At 37.2% G+C, this 19,378-nt stretch overlaps 1 protein-coding gene across 10 annotated transcripts in view; it reads right to left on the bottom strand.

Annotated features, from left to right (window-relative positions):
- Positions 1-19,378, bottom strand: part of LRRC7 (leucine rich repeat containing 7) — a 491,781-nt gene that overhangs the window by 105,778 nt on the left and 366,625 nt on the right. For all 10 annotated transcript variants that reach the window (XR_012034800.1, XM_072834031.1, XM_072834030.1 and 7 more), the window contains one exon: positions 14,484-14,556. Coding sequence is in view for 9 of the 10 variants with exons in the window: in XM_072834031.1 (XP_072690132.1) it covers positions 14,484-14,556 (73 nt within the window). In the remaining variant the exon portion in view is untranslated. The remainder of the gene's footprint in view (positions 1-14,483; positions 14,557-19,378) is intronic.

The following is a 19,378-nucleotide window of genomic DNA, read 5'->3' as shown; positions in this document are numbered from 1 at the left end:
GGAGGAAATATGACCTGAAGCACACAAACGAAAATATGTAAGCGTCCTGGCAGGAAGTCACGGCAAGCAGCATGCGTGCATTACAGCAGAAATCCTGACCACACTGTGCAGACAACTTTGCAGGGCGTGAGGAGACATAACTGGAGTTCTAGAAGACACAAGGACGGTGGGGATTTGCCTGCCCCTATTCAAGGGACTGGCTGTACCTTCGCTGCCAGGGGAGCTAAGGGGCAAGCCCATTGACATAAATGAGGCAAGTGGTTGTAACAAAAAGGATGACGATGTCCTAGAGGAAGTGACGCTGGTAATACACTTCCCAGGACTCTCAGAGATATTTCAGGTCATCGAAAGCACAAAGGACAGAAGTTTGGAAGCCGATTCCACCTGAAAAAGGCAATTCACCAACACATAGAAAAGACGTTCACTCCGAATTGTAATTTACGTGGTGAAAAGAAGGCGAGTGCTGTTCAAACCGATCTGGATAACTTGTTTACAAAAGACCCCACTTTAATTCTTGATGTCCCCATTGTTTTCAAAGATGGTGAACTAGAGGAATATTAATTTTACTATTTTTCTATTTCCCTGTACACTTATAACCAACCATAATAGTATTTACTGTTTTAAAGAAGGTTTTAAAGACCTTCAGGGAGAACTATTAGAGTTTTCCTTCACTGGTTATTAAGACTGTTGCATGGTCTTGGCTTGCACGGTTGTTTTCAGAGTCCTCCCCTACTGTGCAAGGTGAGAACTTCCTGCATTGAAAAGATAACGTTCTGATGGCACTCTGGGCTGTACTGAATTTTTTTTTAATTTATTTATGATAGTCACAGAGAGAGAGAGAGAGAGGCAGAGACACAGGCAGAGGGAGAAGCAGGCTCCACGCAGGGAGCCCGACGTGGGATTCGATCCAGGGTCTCCCGGATCGCGCCCTAGGCCAAAGGCAGGCGCCAAACCGCTGCGCCACCCAGGGATCCTGAATTAATAATTTATAGTCTGGAAGAATTTTGCATCTCTGGGTTGTAGAGAAAGCTATTAGATGCAAAACACACACTCTTCAATAATCTCTGAAATTCAAAAGATTTAAACTCATAACATTCCAGCTGACTTTGTTGATGGCTATCTTGTTAGAAATAACTTAAGGTATTTTAATAGGATCCTCTATGAAAAGTTATATCACATTTGCTCAGATTATCTACTGGCTTTCAAAAGATAATCAAAATAAGTGAAATCGGTCACCAGCGAAAGACAAATACTGTATGATCTCATATGTAGAAAAGCTAAAACAACGAATTTGAGCTCATAGATACAGAGAACAGATTGGTGATTGCTAGGAGTGGGGGTAGGGCACAGGAGAAATAGATGAATGTGGTCGAGAGGTACAAACTTCTAGTTATACAATAAGTAAATAAAGCCAGTCATAAAATAAATAAGCCATGTGGATATAACGTGCAGTATGGCAGTGACTACATGTAAAAATACCATATTGCGTGTGTTAAGGTTGTTAAAAAGATCTTAAAAGCTCTCATCATGAGAAAAAAAAAATTTTTTTGTAACTATGGATGGTGATAAATGTTAGCTAGACTATCGTGGCGATCATTTCATAGTATAAACAAATGTTGAATCATTATGGTGTGCCCCTGAAACTAATATGATGTTGTATCAGTTGTATCTTAATAAAAATATATTCATTATACTTTTCTGCAAAAAAAAAAAGACCTGAAGTTGCCCCACTTTTTTGAATTGCTCTCTGTAGTCTATAATTGTACACATTAAAAGGAAAAACAAACTACAAAGAAGGTGTAAAGTATGTGAAAGCAGTGCTTTCCAAACCTCACAGTGCCTATGAATCACCAGAACTTACTAAAATGCAGATTCAGATTCAGCGGTTGGGGGTTGGGGTGGGTCTAGAGCCTGCATTTGTAATACGTTCATAGGTGACGTCCTAGGACCACACGCTGAGTTAGCAGGAAGGCTTTAAATAAAGCTCTTGCAAATATTTCAAGAGTAACATTCCAGCACACACACACACACACACAGAATAGACATGCTCATAAAAGCTAAAATCTATTTGAATATCGGAAGGGGTGTGCTCCATAAAGGTTTGCCTTAGTTCCACAGCAGGACTACCGCTGAAGCATGCTACTGGAGGTAGTGATGTTTGAAATTAAGCAACAATAACAGTATTGACTTAATTTTCTAAAAATACGCTCTACATTTTTCTCTGGTTTGGTCTTAATAAATTAATTTTGGCTGGGAAGATATTGCTGTGTCATTAACCCTCAATTACCTAGCTAATCAGGAGGAAAGACTGTGACTCTAACACATGGGTTATCTATGATTTCACTTTAGCGTCATTCATGACTCTTAGAAATCATTAGATACTATCAAATCTTCCATTAGTGTAGATGCTAACAAACATAAAAATAAATGGCTTTGGGCTTTACTTTCTTCGTTTGGTTTTAACTCAGTAGGAATAATGTAATTCCGCAGAAAATAATTCAGACAGGCTTGGGTTCTAATTTTAGTGGGGCCACTTAATAGCTGAGTGACTTTTGTCTGCTATTAATCCCTGTTTTCTCATCTATAAAATTGGTTGATAATGATTACTATGGAGAGTTTCAAAGAGGATTAAATGTATGCTAAGCTCCTGCTAGATATACGGCGCTTTTTTTTCTTTTCCTGAAAATCCAGTTTATTTTCCATGTGTGGACAGATCCAGTCAGTGTGATCAGTTTTTCTGCATGTGTAATAATTTATTAAAATAAGCTTTCCCACAAGACTCTTCCATCAACTCTGAAAGTCCTGGTCTGACAACATACCCAAATAAAGTTCTTGAAAATCGCCTCTTAAAATTTGGAACAAAGTGTGTCAAGTCTTTCCTGTAACGTTAACTGAACTACAAATGGCTAAAGAGCAATATATGTTTTAAAAGGTGACTAGTACAACACTTGAGTTCAAGAAACTAGTGTTTTAGTGCACTAAAATGACCTGTCCCAAGGTGGAGAAAATAAATAAATAAAAAATAAAAAAATAAATAAAATAAAAAAATAAATAAATAAATAAATAAATAAATAAAAAAATCTTGAATAATGTTTCTGAACTATGTAAGAGTTACCCCATGATAGTCCCATTTTAAAATGAGTTGTTTCATATAAACCAAACCTTCTAGTAGACAAAATGTAAAACTACCTGCAGTTCATTAGTAAGGCATCAGAGCTAGACAAATTTAAGAGGATGTGTAGAATTTAATTTAAATATATTCGCAAAGATTTAGTAGAAAAGGATACACAGGCATAACTTGGAGATAGGGTGGATTTAGTGTTGTAAGGCGTACAAATGAAAATATTCAAGCATCAAGGCATTCAGACCGCAAATAAAGTGAATGTCACAATAAAGTAAATTGAATGAATACTTTGGTTTTCCTAATAATATTTTGGAGCATGTGAAAGTTATGTTTACACTATAGTTTATGTCTAAAAATCTAAAAAAATGGACATACCTTAATTTTTTTTTTTTTTTTTTTTTGCTATAAAATGCTAACCACCATCTGAGCTTTCAGTGAATCATAATCCTTTTGCTGGTGAAGGGTCTTGCCTTGATGTTGACGACAGTTGACTGATGGGTGGTGGTTTTCTGAAGGTTTTTGTAAAATTTCTTAAAATAAGACAACAATGCATTTTGCGATGTCCATTGACTCTTTCACGAGTCATTTTTCTGTGACATGTGATGCTGTTTGCTAGCATTTGATATACAGCAGGATTTCTTTCAAAATTGGAGTTGATCCTCTCAAACCCTGCTGCTGCTTTAGCGAGTACGTTTATGTAATATCCTTTGTTGTCATTTCAGCGATCTTCACAGCGTCTTCACCAGGAGTAGATTCCGGCTCAAGAAACCACTCACTTGGCTCATCTATAAGAGGCAATTCCTCATCCATTAACGTCTGATCATGAGGTTGCAGCAACTCACTCATGTCTTCAGTCTCCACTTCTAATTCTAGTTCTCTCGCTGTTCCCACCACATCTGCAGTTACTTCTTCCAGGGAAGTCTTGACCCCTCAAAGTCATCCATGAGGGTTGGAATTAACTTCTTCCAAACCCCTGTTTATCTTAATATGTTGACTTCTTCCCATGAATTACAAATGTTCTTAATGACATCTAGAATGATGACTCCTTTGTAGGAGGCTTTCCCTTGACTTTGCCCAGATCCATCAGAGGCATCACTATCTATGGCAGCTACAGCCTTCCAAATTGTATTTCCTAAATAGTAAGACTTGAAAGTGAAAATGACTCTTGGATCCACGGACTGAAGAATGGATGTTGTGTTAGCAGGTATGAAAACAACATGGATCTCGTCGTACATTTCTATCAGAGCTTGGGGGTGACTGGGTGCATCATCAGTGAGCAGAACTATTTTGAAAGGCATCTTTCTAAGCAGTAGATCTCAAGAATGGGCTGAAAATATTCAGTAAATCATTTTGTAAATCAACGCACTCTCATCCAGGTTTTGTTGTTCCATTTAGAGAGCACAGGCAGAGGAGATTTAGTGAAATTCTTAAGGGCCTTCAAGCTTTGGGAATGGTAAACGGGCATTGGCTTCAACCTAAAACCACCAGCTGAGGGTGCCTCAGTCCAGTAAGCTTCTGACTTGATTTCAGCTCAGGTTCTGATCTCAGGGTCCTGAGATTGAGCCCTGTGTCCGGTCAGGCTCTGTCCTCAGCGGAGCATCTGCTTCTCCTTCTCCCTCTGCCCCTCTCCTCCCATACACACACACTCTCTCTCTCTCAAATAAATAAGTAAATCTTTAAATCGAATCAAATCAAATCACCAGCTACATTAGCCCCTAAGAAGAAACTAAGACAGTCCTTTGAAACCACACGTTAATTACTCCTCTCTAGTCCTAGATGGCATCTTCTTCCAATAGAAGGTATTTCACCCACATTGAAAATCTGTTGTTTAGTGTGAATTCTCTTAGCTAGATCTTCTGGAAACTTGTTACAGTCTCTACATCAGTACTTGCCGCTTCACCTTGCACTTTTATGTAACCAACATGGCTTCTTTCCTTAAACCACATGAGCCAACCTCTCTGTTGGCTTCAGATTTTTTTTTTTTTTTTGGCTTCAGACTTTTCTCCTGCAGCTTCCTCCCCTCTCTCAGCCTTCATAGACTTAAAAAGATTTTTGCTGTGTATCAGGCATCGTTGGGGCAGGCAATGTTGGGGCTGGTTTGATCTTTTATCCTGATCATGAAAACTTCCTCCATAACAGCTGTAAAACTTTTTTTTTTTTTTTAAATCATTGGTGTGTTCACTGGAGTATCAGTTCTAATTTCCTTGAAGAACTTTTTCTTTGCATTCATAACTTGGCTGTTTGGAACAAGAGGCTTAGCTTTTGGCCCACCTTGGATTTTGACACATGCCTTCCTCGCTATGCTAACGCATTTCTGGCTTTTGATTTAAAGCAAGAGACGTGTGACTCTTTCTTTCCCTTGAACACTTAGAGGCTGCTGTAGGGTTAGTAACTGGCCCAATTTCAATATTGTTGCAAATAGAGAAGGCCAAGGAGAGGGAGGAAGACGGGGGAACAGCTGGTTGGTAGACCAGTGAGAACACAAATGACGTTTACAGTTAAGTCTGCTACCTTGCATGGGTGCAGTTCATGGTGCCCCTAGGCAATTACAGTGGTAACATCAAAGATCACTGATCAGAGATCGCCATAACAAATATAATAATACTGAAAAAGTCTGAATTATTGAGAGAATTACCAAAATGAGACACAGAGACACGAAGTGAGCAAATGCTGTTGGAAAAATGGCACTGACAATGTTGCTCAGTGCAAGGATACCACAAACCCTCATTTGTAAAAAACTCAGTGTCTATGAAGTACAATAAAATGAGGTATGTCTGTAATAACTAAAGGGAGAAATCTAAAATTTGTTTGGAAAAGGCAAAATAGCTTAAATAGCTTCTGCCTGAAAGCATCAGGATATCCCAGGCATTGAGACCAAACTGCAGCCAGCAGCTGGGATTGGAGTCTACACTCAATTACTAGCGGTAATATCTTCATCAAGTTACTTAATTACTCTGTACCTTAGGTTCATCACTGGGCACACGAGGGTGAAAGCAGTAGTTAAATATGTGTTACAAGGACTAAATACAGGCAAAACACTTAGAATGGGCACATGGTGAATGCTAAGTAACTTTTGTCATTATCCTTATTTTCAGAGATTATAAAATCATTTAACGTAGGCCAGGAATCCAGTTTTAGACTCTACCCTGAATTTTCTCATCAATAGGTAAGTTGCTTGCGTTGCTTCTAAACAATGCAATAAATTACCAAAATTGAAACTAATTCTTTTCTGTAGTGTTTACTAAATGAAACTCACCCATTTTTTTAATTGGTTAAGGTGAACCTTAATTCCTTAAGGTGAATTCAGTCAAATTGTGATGGAAAAAGCATTTGTTGGGAATACTCAATCATTTAGAGGTTTTACCTGTGAAACATCTATGTTGACTAGTTTTGAAGCTATCATCATTGTCAAGACAATATACTTTTCATTTGACCGAATTTTCCCATTCTTCCAAAGTAATCACTGATCTTTCCCTTCCTTTGGCTACTTTAGAAAGTTAATTAGGTTGGTTGAAAAGAAGATCTGTAATTTTTTTTATTATTATTATAGGAGAAAAGTACTACTCAAATGTAACATTCTATTTAGAAGTATTTTACTTGAACATTTCTACAATCTATGAGTAGAATATAGTTTTGCTCATTGCAAAAGATTCTCTATGTTCCCAGTTAGGATACTGAAAGATTTCTTAACCAACCAAAATATAGGAACATTTAATTTATGTTGCATTTATAATTTGGCCACAGCCCACAAATGGTCACAATCCTAAAATACAGTGGCAGGGAGTGAAGGAGAAAATAGGAAGGAGGACAATGGCTTTTCAATGGAAATTATTGCTGATTTTGGACCTGAACTGAAATCTTATACAATTAGTGAAGTTCCATTTGATCATTTCTCTGTACTTTTCTCAAAAACTTTACTTTTTCTATAAGGATAACTCTATCACTTTGGGAAATACATTATAATCTTTTTCTTCTGTATTTTAAATTTTTCTCTCTAGGTCTTTAGACTTTACAACCAAATACTATGATTCTAAAGGCTTGTCCTTGAGGACTCTGCCAAAAAGCATAGAAACAGTTTCAAACAGTGCTTTTTTTGAGAGTATCTTTTATAAGTTTAAAATATGGGATTCCTGGGTGGCTCAGGGGTTGAGCTGCTGCCTTTGGCTCAGGGCGTGACCCCGGGGTCCCGGGATAGAGTCCTGCATTGGGCTCCCTGCAAGGAACCTGCTTCTCCCTCTGCCTGTGTCTCTGCCTTCTGTGTCTCTCATGAGTAAATAAAATCTTAAAAAATAAATAAATAAAATAAAATAAATAATAAAATAAAATAAAATATGTACGTCGTGGACTAAATGTTCGTGTTCCACCTCCCAATTCATATGTTAAAGCCTTAACCTCCAGTGTGATACTACTTGGATATGGGCCTTTGGGAGGTGATTTGGGTTAGATGAAGTCATTGAGGATGGGGTCCTCATTATGGGATCAGTGCCCTTGTAAGAAGAGACACTAGAAAACTAGTCTCCTTCTCCTTCTCTGTCTCTCTTTCTTTTTGTATACACAAAGAAAAGGTTGTGTGAGCACACTGAAAGATGGTAGCTGCTTAGAAGCCAAAAGAGGAGACCTCAGAATGAAGTCTATCTTATCACCACCTTGATCTTGGACTTCTCAGCCCCTAGAACTGTGATACATAAATTTATGTTGTTTATGCCATTGGTCTGTGAAAATCTAATTATGGCAGCCTGAGCAGACTCAGGGTATTATTATATTTGCAAATCAGTATAAAACATTTTTTCTTTTTAAACACTGGATATTTATTCATGTTATATCACTAATCCTCATACAAGTGAACATAAATAACAATGACTAAATGTCTTTTTAATTATTACTATTAATGACTATTGTAACTTATTGAAGGCTATCTACCACTAGGTGGTAGATAACCTCTAAGATGAATTATTATTTCCATTTCTCAGATAAGAAAACTGCAATTTTGAGATGTGAAGTGACATGTTAATGAGTAGAGGTCCATTAGTTAATGAGGGGAGAAGCCAGGATTGAATCGGTCTAGTTCCAAGGCTTGCAAACATTCCCCTCTGCCATACTGCTTGGGTACACAAAATGCAAGAGATTAAATATACTCAAGACATGATCCCAGACTTTATGGAGCTTAAATTCTAGTTGGTAAGACATGGCAAAATAATGGAAAAGTCATATAATGATACAAAAGATAGACAAGAAACTGATATAAGAAATGGAAAAATATTGCAACTTAGAGTGTTCCCTGACTTGTACGCAGAGTTCCCAAAACTTACTGTCCATGAAACTTATGTGTCATACCTGTTAAAATCCCAAGTTATAACTGTTTTGAGAATTCTAATTCAGAAAATGCTGGCCTAGTTTATAGGTGCACAAGAACTTTAATTTAAGGAAGCTGCGGTGGTCTGGGTGAGCAGAAGAGAAATTAAGTTGTAAAAACAGTAAACAAATCTCTTGAATCCAAATCCCCAAAATGCAAGTTAACTAAGTCAATAATTTTTTACTTTATCAAACTATTTTTTGAAAACATTCATTGAATGTGTAGCACTATTTATTAATACATTTAATCCTTATGTAATCCACAACGTTCTTATGAGATAGGATCATAATTATAATTTCCATTGTATGAGGAAGGATTGAAGGCTCTGTTGTTACCCAACAGCAAATTAAAGAGCCAGGTTCTGAACCCGGAAGGTCTGGCTCCAGAGCCAGAGCAGCCACCCACTACGGTAAACTTCCTCCCCAAGGCAGCTTCATTTTAAACCAACATTTCTGGTAATTCTTGTGCAGGCACAATAGAGGAGGGTTTGAGAAGATAGTTAGCTGATAACTGAAAGCTGGATCTAGATAGTTGTTCTCAAATTTTAGCAGGCATCAGAGTCCCCTGGAGGGCTTGTTTACACGGATTCCCGGCCCAATGCCCACAGTTTCTCATTCAGTAGAGCTGGGATTGTCTCAGAATGTGCATTTCTAACAAGTTCCCAGTTGAAGCTGATGCTGCTGATCAGCCCATCACATGCTGACCCCAAACTTACTGTTTACCGCCAGTTTAGATGAGACTATAGAAAAGCCTGAATATTTGTGTTAAAGAATTTGGACTTTATTCAGTGAAGGGTGTGTGTGTCTGTGTCTTGTCTTTAATTTTTTGACTAATATAACATTACATGATAGAAAATTCAAAAACTGCAGAGAGTATATGATAAAAGCAAGTCTCCCTGTTTATTCTATTTATTCTATTCACAACCTCCTCCCTAGAGCGGTGTACATTTCTAATCTCTTACGTATCCTTTCATGATTAGAAAACAGAGGGAAAATGTTTTTTTAGCTTTAAGGTACCTAGAATAAAGTTCACTTATTTTCTTGTTATAACAGTTTAGTAAGTAGACTGCTGGAGTCGACTATCTAGGGTATTGACATCATAGAGGCTAAACACTGGATCCAAAAACTAGAGGGTTTTAGGTGTAGGCAGAGACTTTAAATGAGGAAATTAAGCGAACAGAGGGGTTAAATAACTTGTCCAAGTTCGCACAGTAAGTGGCATAGCCAGGGTTCATTCATACCCATGTTGTTCAACTCCAAAGCCAGTGCTCGTTGCATTATCCCTCAGGAATTTGAGGCCCAGTGAGAAGAAGGGGCTTACCAGCTTTGCTTAGATTTTCTGATTCCCAGTCCAACAGTCTTTCTGTTTGACCATACTCTATGAGGGAAAGACTTCCTAAGATTTCCATTCAGATATTTGAGTTTTTATTGCTTTTGACCAAGGTCACGAAGCTAAGAAGGAGAAGTATGCAGTTTCTCTTCCTATAGATGATCCTTTGTCTCTAGAGCAGTGGGATCCATTAAGTACCAAATATTATAAAACATGTGACTCAACTATCATATATATTAAGAGGCATCAGAGGTCAACTAACAGCTTAGCTTTGAAATCTGTTGACTTCTCTCAGCCTCTGTCTCTGTAACTGCTGATGGGAAAGGGGAGATCATAATACACATAGAATACTGCTAATGGGGGCTTTAACTAAATAACAATGTGTGTAAAGCACCAAACGTGGTATTTGGCACAATGTGAGCAAAAAAAAAAAAATGTTATTTTTCATTGTACATTCAGTTCTTAGGGTGGCTGCAACTCCTAGGTACAAACTAAAATTTGACAACAAAAATGATCAATTTTACAAGTCATTTTGCACAAAACCTAGGGAATCCATTTCAACTGTGAAAAATGTTCAAAAATTAATTCTTCTAGCAATTTTTAATATTTGGACTATTAAAAATGACCAGAGACAATTCTAACATATTAAAACATTCTAAGACTAGAATGGCAGTATCACTACAGCTAGTCTTAACATTTCCAGGATTTTGGTGTCCAGAGTTTTAGGTAGACTATTTCATAATAAAATGCAGACTATTCTACTGTTTATAAAACACTTTTTGATGTGACATGGAATGCCATTAAATAAGATCATAATCAAATTTCACCTTTAGCCTTGCACTAAACTTCTGATCTATCAATTCTGAATTTCCTAAGAAAAACCAACCTATTGTTATTATCGTTATTGTTGTTATTCTTACTTCATACAGATTGCTTATTAAGGTATACTATAAAATTTTAGATAGTTTGTTTTTTGTCACATATGCAAATTCAAAACATTTGTATGCAGGTGCTACCTTACAGTGAGAACATAAGTTAGATAATGGCTCTCGTACTTTTACTATACAAAACATGATGGGATATAGAACAGATATCTTCAAACTTGTTGATCTTAGGACCCCTTTACACTCTTAAAAATCATTGGTATCTCTAAAGAATGTGTGTTTATATTTTTTATATTTATCGATATCTACTATATTATAGATTAAAACAAGAGTTTTAAACATAATTATTACCTGTTAATAATAGTAAACCTATAAAATGTTAAATAACACATTTTTATTCAAAGTAACTATATTTTTCCCCAAACAAAAACATTTAGTGTAAAAGATAACACTGTTTTTATTTTTGTAAATCTCTTCAATGTTTGGCTTAATAGATGGCACTGGATTTTCATATCTGCTTATGTGTTCAATCTGCTGTGACACAGTGTTTTGACTGAATTATATGTAACACAATCCAGCCCCCCACAGATATGTAGTTGAAGAAAAGAGGAATATTCCAATAGTTCTTTTGAATAATTGTGATTATTCTTTGATACTAAACCAAAACTCAACACGTGGTAGTTTTTGAGGGGATAACTGCAATGTAAAATATGAAAGGATATCAATGAATTTCTTATTCTTCATGTCAATACATCACAATCAACTGGTCTATTTTGTATTTTGAATGGGTCTCTTACTCGTACCTGACCTTGTAACTCATGCATTGGTCATTTGGAAATACTACTTCACTGAGTTATATGGATTTTCCAGATGCTGACACATTTCATAATATAATATCAACAAATTACATTAATTTATATCACACTATCACACCAGAAAAGCCTGTAAGTTTTGGAAAGCTGTCAAGCTCACAGTGGCAGATAGGAATTTTCCAAAATTCCAATTTTTGCTTGATAGCTCAAATTTTACTGGCAGTGACAAATACTGTCAGTTGTTTTCCTGGAAGTGACAAGCTCACTTTGTTCATTTTTTGATAAAATGTCTTCCCAAAACCCAAGTTTAAATAACCAGTTTGTCAGTCATTCTTTTTCTTAAAGACAATTTTTTTTAGAGCTGCCTTAAGTTCACAGCAAAATTGAGAAGAAGGAATAGAGATTTCCCATATGCTTCCCACTGGCTTCTGTTTGTTTGCTTTTTCACTATTTTTTTGTTTATGTTTTAGTTCATTCTTTTAATACTTCCCTTCTATTTTCCCTGAAACAATAATCAAAGGAAGATAATGGCATTTAAAAATATCTGAAAAAATGATCTTTTATGACTAGATTCTAAACCTCTATCCTTAGAAACCAGTAATCAACTTTTGAATCGAATAGGCCCATTTATCTTTGATGAATCTTTTTCATACTTTCAAAGACAAGTAATTTTATTAATTTTTAAAAATTAAAACGAAGACTATGTAAATGACCTAGCACCCAAATTCATTACATGCTAAAAAAGCAACTTTTCTTTGTGCATTTTTAGTTTATCAAACTTCTTTAATTTGTCTTCACAGATGTAGGGCAATTAGTTTATATGACTTTATATAAGAAGTGTGAACATAAGGGTCAAAATACCAATCATGGCCTTGGTAGAGATAAATGGAGTTGAATTTAGTTTACTTGAATATTGACCTAAAGAAGAAAATTAGTACCTAAGACTATAATTAGATAGGAAGAAGTTTTTAAAAGCATCAGACTGATAAAGATAATTATTTTTATGTACCCCAAAAGAAAGTTAATTTCCCTCTCTATTGGAGAAAATGGGAGTAAATGTAGGGAGAAACATACTGCAATGTTATGGGCATTAAAATACTAAAAATAGTTAATATTTTTTAAAAAATTGAGATGTTTACTACTTTCCAAAATTTGAATATTGGAATTTGAATTTAGCCAAATTGTTCTGCTCTTTGGAAGCGAGATTTTTCCATATCAGTGGTTACTTGCCAATTTGGAGCAAGGGAGGGAGAGAGAAAAGGGTATGAGAAACCTTTGGGATTAAAGATTATGTCCACCATCTTGATCATGGTGATTATTTCATGGCTTTGTATCTACGTCAAAACTTATCAAATTGTAAACTTTAAATATGAATATTTTATTACATGTCAATTATACATATTGAATCTCACTTTGAAAAATGGCCAAGCCTTCCCCATCCCCCAAACATACCCAGATCTGTTAAATTATGGATTTATGTAATTTTTCACACTGACATGTGGGGCAGGATTCCTATAGAATGGCCTTACATAATTTTAGAATGAAGAGAGCATATTGATTTCTCCCTTGACACAAGTCATAAACAAAAGCATTTCAATGAAACATTGATAAAAATATATATTTCTTAAAGAACCATGAACCAAATGTTAGTGTCAACATAAAATTAGGAAGAGATTGTTCTCAAATAAATGCAATATATTGCATCCTTAAAAGGCAATGATGGCCTTTCATCCTGAAGCTTTCAAAAGTGCAAGCTAATAGTATAATGCTAAGCAAGATAAGTCAGAAAAAGAGAAATAGCATATGCTTTCTACTCAAGTTAGAATTTAAGAAACAAACAAACAAACAAACAAACACCAAGCTAAGGAAACAAAAAAGAGAGAGAGAGAGAAACCAAGAAACAGACTCTTAACTATAGAGAACAAACTGCTAGTTACCAGAGGGGACGTAGCTGGGGGGTGGATGGGTGAGATAGGTGACGGGGATTGAAGGGTGCACTTGTGTGACCAGCACTGAGTGATGTATGGAATTGTTGAATCACTATATTGTACACCTGAAACTAATATAACACTGTAGGTTTACTATACTGGAATTAAAATAAAAACCTAATAAGTTTTTTCAAAAATAACCACACAAAATTTGTAATAAAAGTTGAAAGAAACTCAATAAAATTTACTACAAAGTATAAAAAAATTCAATCTAACAAGCTCTGCTGCATTTTCATTTGATTCATATTTAGTATTTCATATTTATTTCTTTTCCCTTTTTCATTTTTTTTTTCTTTTCTTTCAAATTTTTATTTGACTTCTAGTCAGTTAACATATAATGTAATACTGGTTTCGGGAGTAGAATTTAGTGAGTCATCACTTACAAATAACACCCAGTGCTCATCACAACAAGTGCCCTCCTTAATACCCATCACCCATTAGTATTTCATGTTTAATGTTAGCATTGATACAACAGAATTTACATCTGCCATTTTAAAAAATGCAAACTAAACAGATGCCTATCTCTTCAGCTTCTAGAAATACATTAAACTTCTATGAATATCAGTTAGCAATAGCTATTATATTATTATAAATAACACTCACAGTACTATTATATAGTATTATTACTATAAACAATTACTAACAAAATGTAGAAATCACTTACAGTGTAATGGTAACATATACAAACTACAGAGCTTTATACAAACTGATTTGACTTCATAAGACATATTCAAGTGAATTTTGAGCTGCTCCTCGGTCAAAACCACCAAATTAATAGTATCTGGGAAATTACAGGCAATAACATAATTAAATATCCAGGTAATCCCTTTGCTCACCAATGAGTCATAGTTATTTCTCATATTGTATAGTTAGGTGTCAGTGCAATGTTCAGATATAAACCTAAATTAAGATAGAAAATGTTTTGAAAAAAAATTGAACATATCCTTTTGTGTGGCTTAGCGGGGCCGACTGGTATGAAACTGTGTCACTTACTTTCCGATCGTGTTGGGTAGAATTGTAAGTTGATTGTCATCTACTTTGAGAGTAGTTAGTTTTTTCAACAGTCCTAAGAGAGAGAAGAAGGCTGATTAATACCTAGGAACAGATCTCTGACCGGACGTACAATATGAAAGAAAAAGAATCACTTGTGGCGACTATTTGTCATGCCACTTGGCTCTACTCTGCTAATACAAACTACAAATATATTTCTATGTAGTCCAGCTGCAAGACCTTCACTGGCATCAGTGGGAGCTCAGGTACGTCAATGCAGACAGACCAACACAGGGCTGACAGCAACGCTACCGCATTTCCCTTATCTATTACGCTGCAAAGGGACCAGATGAACACTTTTAAGCCAGCTGTGATTTAATATTTAATTAACTCCTAAGCACTGATCACTAACATTCCTGTTGTGATACAAATTAAAAACAAATCTGAAGTGTACCTAATAATCAACAAATGGGGACTGAGGTGTTGCGCAATGCAGTGGTTATAATTACGGACTTGGAAAATTTCAACATATGACCTCATACTCTTTTCGTTACCATAAATCCCTGACTTGGATCAGCAAAAAGCACTAAAACCTTGCAATTTTAATATACTGAGTAGAAGTGGCCAAGAATTGGTTTCAACTATTTATATTTCACCGTCAGATTTATGCCTTCCATACCCTCACCGACTGCTCCATTCCCGGGGTTTTAATGAGTGATGGGCACAGAGTAACTGAAGAACGGCTTCCTTCATGGAGCCCCAGGGCAGTAGCTGTGTGGCCTAAACAGCCAACGTCCAAGGGCAAAGCGTGGTTAATTTTTTGTTTTATGTTGGAAATATGCATATACGCTGTAGGCTACTTGTTTTACAGAAAACTTGTTATTTTTTAAGAATTTTCAGGTTTTTTCTTTCTTTAATCCAACAGAGAGAAAGAGAAAAGTTGCTTTGCTGGATATAGTAGGTTTCGTGGTCAAATGTGTTTGGGAAATGCCACATGAAACCACACTAAACATACTTCTGTAACGAAGTTTTTCCAGGAGCTTTTCCTGTATCCGTGCAGCAGTGTGACCCCCAAGGTGACTGTGGAGCGAACGTGAGCGAGCAGGGCGCCCTGTACAGCCAGCGATTCGTGAGCCTGCCCTGGGAAGCACTGCTGCAGGTCACGCCCACCCACCTCCAGTGTTCTCAGGATTCCTTAAAGGCACAAAGTAAGTCAGAACGAGATGTGAGCTAAAACGTGATTATTGTACTTTGAATTCCAGCATGCTCCGCTACATGCTCTGTAGAAGCACCCAGAGTCTCCGCTCCCCCGGAGAGAAGGGTGCTAGTGGAAGGCAGCTGCTTGAGGAAATGTCTACACAACAGCAGAGCTTAACACGCCAGCCTGAGCCCCAGGATACGGGGCCGAAAGAGGGCACCGGGGAAAGAGGCGACTCTCCCGAGGTCCTTCATCCCCCAAGGGTGCTCACCCACTGCCGTGTTCATGTTTAAAGGGTGACTGCATCGCTTCAGCTTCTCTGCTGTGTATGTGAGAAATACCAGCCTTGGAAACACAAAAGAGCATGTTCATCGGTTGTGAAAAGAACACAGGGGGTGATGGATTACAGCCAACCTTTACGCCTTGGTGGCCCTTACCAAGCGGCTGCACCTGCCCACAGTGGAGCTAGGGGAGGGCTGACGGTCTCACCAGCCCGACTGGGTCCTGAGGAGTTTGGGGCTGGGTGACAGATGGCCTTTAAGACAATCACAGTGCCAGAGTCTGAAAGTAGTGGTGACAAGTCTTGAGGCACGCTAGGGACTAAAACCGAAAGGTTGATGCAACAATTTTTTGAAGGACGCAGGAGTGGCTCTGACCCCGCATGGAAGCTTCTGCAGCTTTAAAGGTGGAAGCCAGCTAGGTCTCTTTGCTTAGCTCCATGTCTGTGGATTTAAGGGAACCTTGCTCAATTGGGGTGCGGCTACTTTGTCACTCACGTATTCTATCCAAGGGGATGCTCTTTGGACACATTCTGGAGCTTCTGTAGCCACACGGATGTCCTTGGAGCAGAAAGAGGACCTCACCCTCACCTTCACTGCTCATGACTTCTCCCAGCAGATCATTCCTTTACTGCAGTTCTGTACCATGTCTGCTTGGACTTTCCTCTTCTACCCTACAGGAATCGAAGGTATTGAACCCTGTTCCTTCCCGCTCTTTGTGCCCTTCCCTAATTCCCCACCTCTTTACCCGACTCTGCCAACGTAGAAGTACTGAAGGGAAAGAAAAAGGAGGCTTCTTACTGTGATTTCAGCTACTTATATATAAATGTGTAATAAGCAGCAATGTATGAAACGTTACTATGATTTGTCATAAAAAATAGCTTATGTTTACATGGCATTTACGTGTAGGCAATGGAATTTTGAAGCCAAATAGCTGTGTGCTCATCAAATTTAAGATGACAATGATAGCTAACATGAGCACTTACGATGTGCCAGGTACTGTTCCAAGCAATTTTGTATGTATGAATTAATTTATTGCTGAAAACAATCCAGGAGGCAGGTGGTCTGACTGCCCTACTTCATAGATGAAGAAATTGAGCACAGAGAGATTACGTAGCTGGTCTAAGGTCACAAAGCTAGCAAGATGGAAAAGCCAGAATTTGAACTCAGGTGACTCACTACTAAACCTGTGAATAAGATAAATCATTTTGGAAAGTAAAAAAAAAAAATAATAATAATGAAAGCTCTATCTAGAAGAGTAAAAGAGCCCCTTTCATTTTCCCTGGAACCAGACAAGGAAAGAGACTCAGCATACGGGTTTTGTTGAGTGCATCACCCCATTCAAATACTTCACAGCTGCAGAGGAACTAACGTTGAGGGGAAGGAAGGAAAGATTTTAATTTTAGTTGCTATTTTCCATTATTAATTGACACTATGAAATTTCTTATCTTTACTGTTCTCCTAAATGTTGGTAGCCCGATGATGTCCAAATAAAGAAGACAAGAGGCAATTCCCCATCCAGTCAGAAGCAATCAATTCTTTTAGGGCCTTAGAACACAGCTCTGTCTCCTATCCAGACACTTCTCTTGACCCAAGAAAGGAATTTTTGGAGGAAAGTTAGCCATTTTGGAGGAAAGTTAGCCTCCCTATAATCAGGGAGTCAGGCAACTCTGCAGATGCACAAATGTAATTTTCTCTGAAAGGTCAATAGGGTCCAAAGAGACAGCCTGAGGAGTAAGCTGTTACAACAGAGTTACCGGCCTCATTTGAGAGCCATTCAGATTCTTAATGAAAGTGTTCAATACATAGGCCCACCTACCGATCCTGCCTGCTGCTCCTAGCCAACTACCCAGTCTGACCTTTTCTGTCACCCTCCATTCTGTCTGCCCCGCACCGCGAGAAGGCTGATTTCCTAGGCTGCTTTCTTGAAGGAAGATATTTTAAACAAATAATTATATCATCTTTTATTTCACTATGTACCATTTTCATTTCCAGGATTTCTAATTGTTTTTTTTTTCATAACCCCCTATTCTTAGTCAGTTTTTGTTTTATAAGTTCTTATTTTTATGAATGTTATTCTAACTTTTGTCTATTCGAGGATCTACACATACTTAAAAATCATTTTTTACATTGCTTGAGGACTTGGTAAATTATCCCATTTGGGTTTTTTGTTGTTAAAACATTAGTTTTCCTTTAGGATTTTTGTTTGCATGCTCATTCGTGAGGGTGAATGTTTTCTCCTTACCTATGCTCATCCCTCCCTGTCTGGCAGTTTTCTGGCTCCCTAACCCCGATCCCAGGTGTCTGGAGTTCAGAACCAGGGTTCACCTTAGGCGACATGAAGCTCTCAGCCCATGTGGATAGTGCAGATCCAGTCCGAACTAGCTGTGACTTGTCAGGGTTTTCAGCAGTGAATCTGTTATCTGTTCTTTCCAACACTAGGTCCATATAGTGGTTGTAGATTGTTCAGGCTCTCTTCACAGAAAAGGGGTTGTTGCCTCAATATCCTGTGCATTTGGACTCATCTGTTATGCTTATAGCACCTTTTTTTTTTTTTTTTCACTGCAGAAATGGAACTTACAGCTGCCACTGCTCTTTGTGGTCTGGAGCCCTTCAGGCCTAGGGTCATCTCTATATTCCCGTTCTAGCTCAGGTTGAGGTAGATGATCATTCTTCTTAAGCATGGCTAAATTATCTTATTTGCTGAATATTTAAGAAACCCTCATTATAAACTAGGGATAGTTCATGGTACTGAGGAGGCAGTAAGGAACAAAATTATATTCTTCAAATATAAGTAATTTTTCTATTCTCTTTACATCTTTGAAGAGATACAGCTTGGCGATCGAGTGGGAGTACGAGGCATGTATCTTGAGTGGTTATCTTGACCAGATGGTCATCTCTGTCATCTTAAACCAAGGTTGCTCTTTTTAACCATTAGACTTCCTCACCTTCTACAACATAAAACAGTGTTTTCTAAACTTATGTTACTACAAGTTTCATCTAAGATGTTTAATAAAAACAAATCAGAGGACCTATCACAAACTTACTGAATCAGAATTTTCAGAGAAAGAGTCTGGAAATGTGTAAGTGTTCAATAATGCTCTCAGATAACTCTTCTAATGGAATGAGCTGGAAAATACTGTTATAAAGTATGTGATTATATAAATAAAAAAAAATTATCAAATCCAGATAGAAAGAAAACCTAGCCTGCTGTGTTAAAACTACTATATAAAGATCTATAACAAAATGGATTGGGTGCTTGACGCATATTAAGACCAATTCTCTGCTGTCATGAATCTTAACAGCATATAAAAGACAATATATCTGTTTTTAATAATAGAACCACAAAGAGATTTTATATTTATTATACTTCTTTGTCATTTCTAGATTATAGCAGTGTTATAATAGTATTGAAAATAGGA

Source organism: Canis lupus, chromosome 8 (assembly GCF_048164855.1).
Source record: "Canis lupus baileyi chromosome 8, mCanLup2.hap1, whole genome shotgun sequence".
In the NCBI taxonomy this organism is placed as follows: domain Eukaryota; kingdom Metazoa; phylum Chordata; class Mammalia; order Carnivora; family Canidae; genus Canis; species Canis lupus.
The sequence above is the reverse complement of the archived record's forward strand: the minus strand, read 5'-3'. Positions and strand labels throughout refer to the sequence as shown.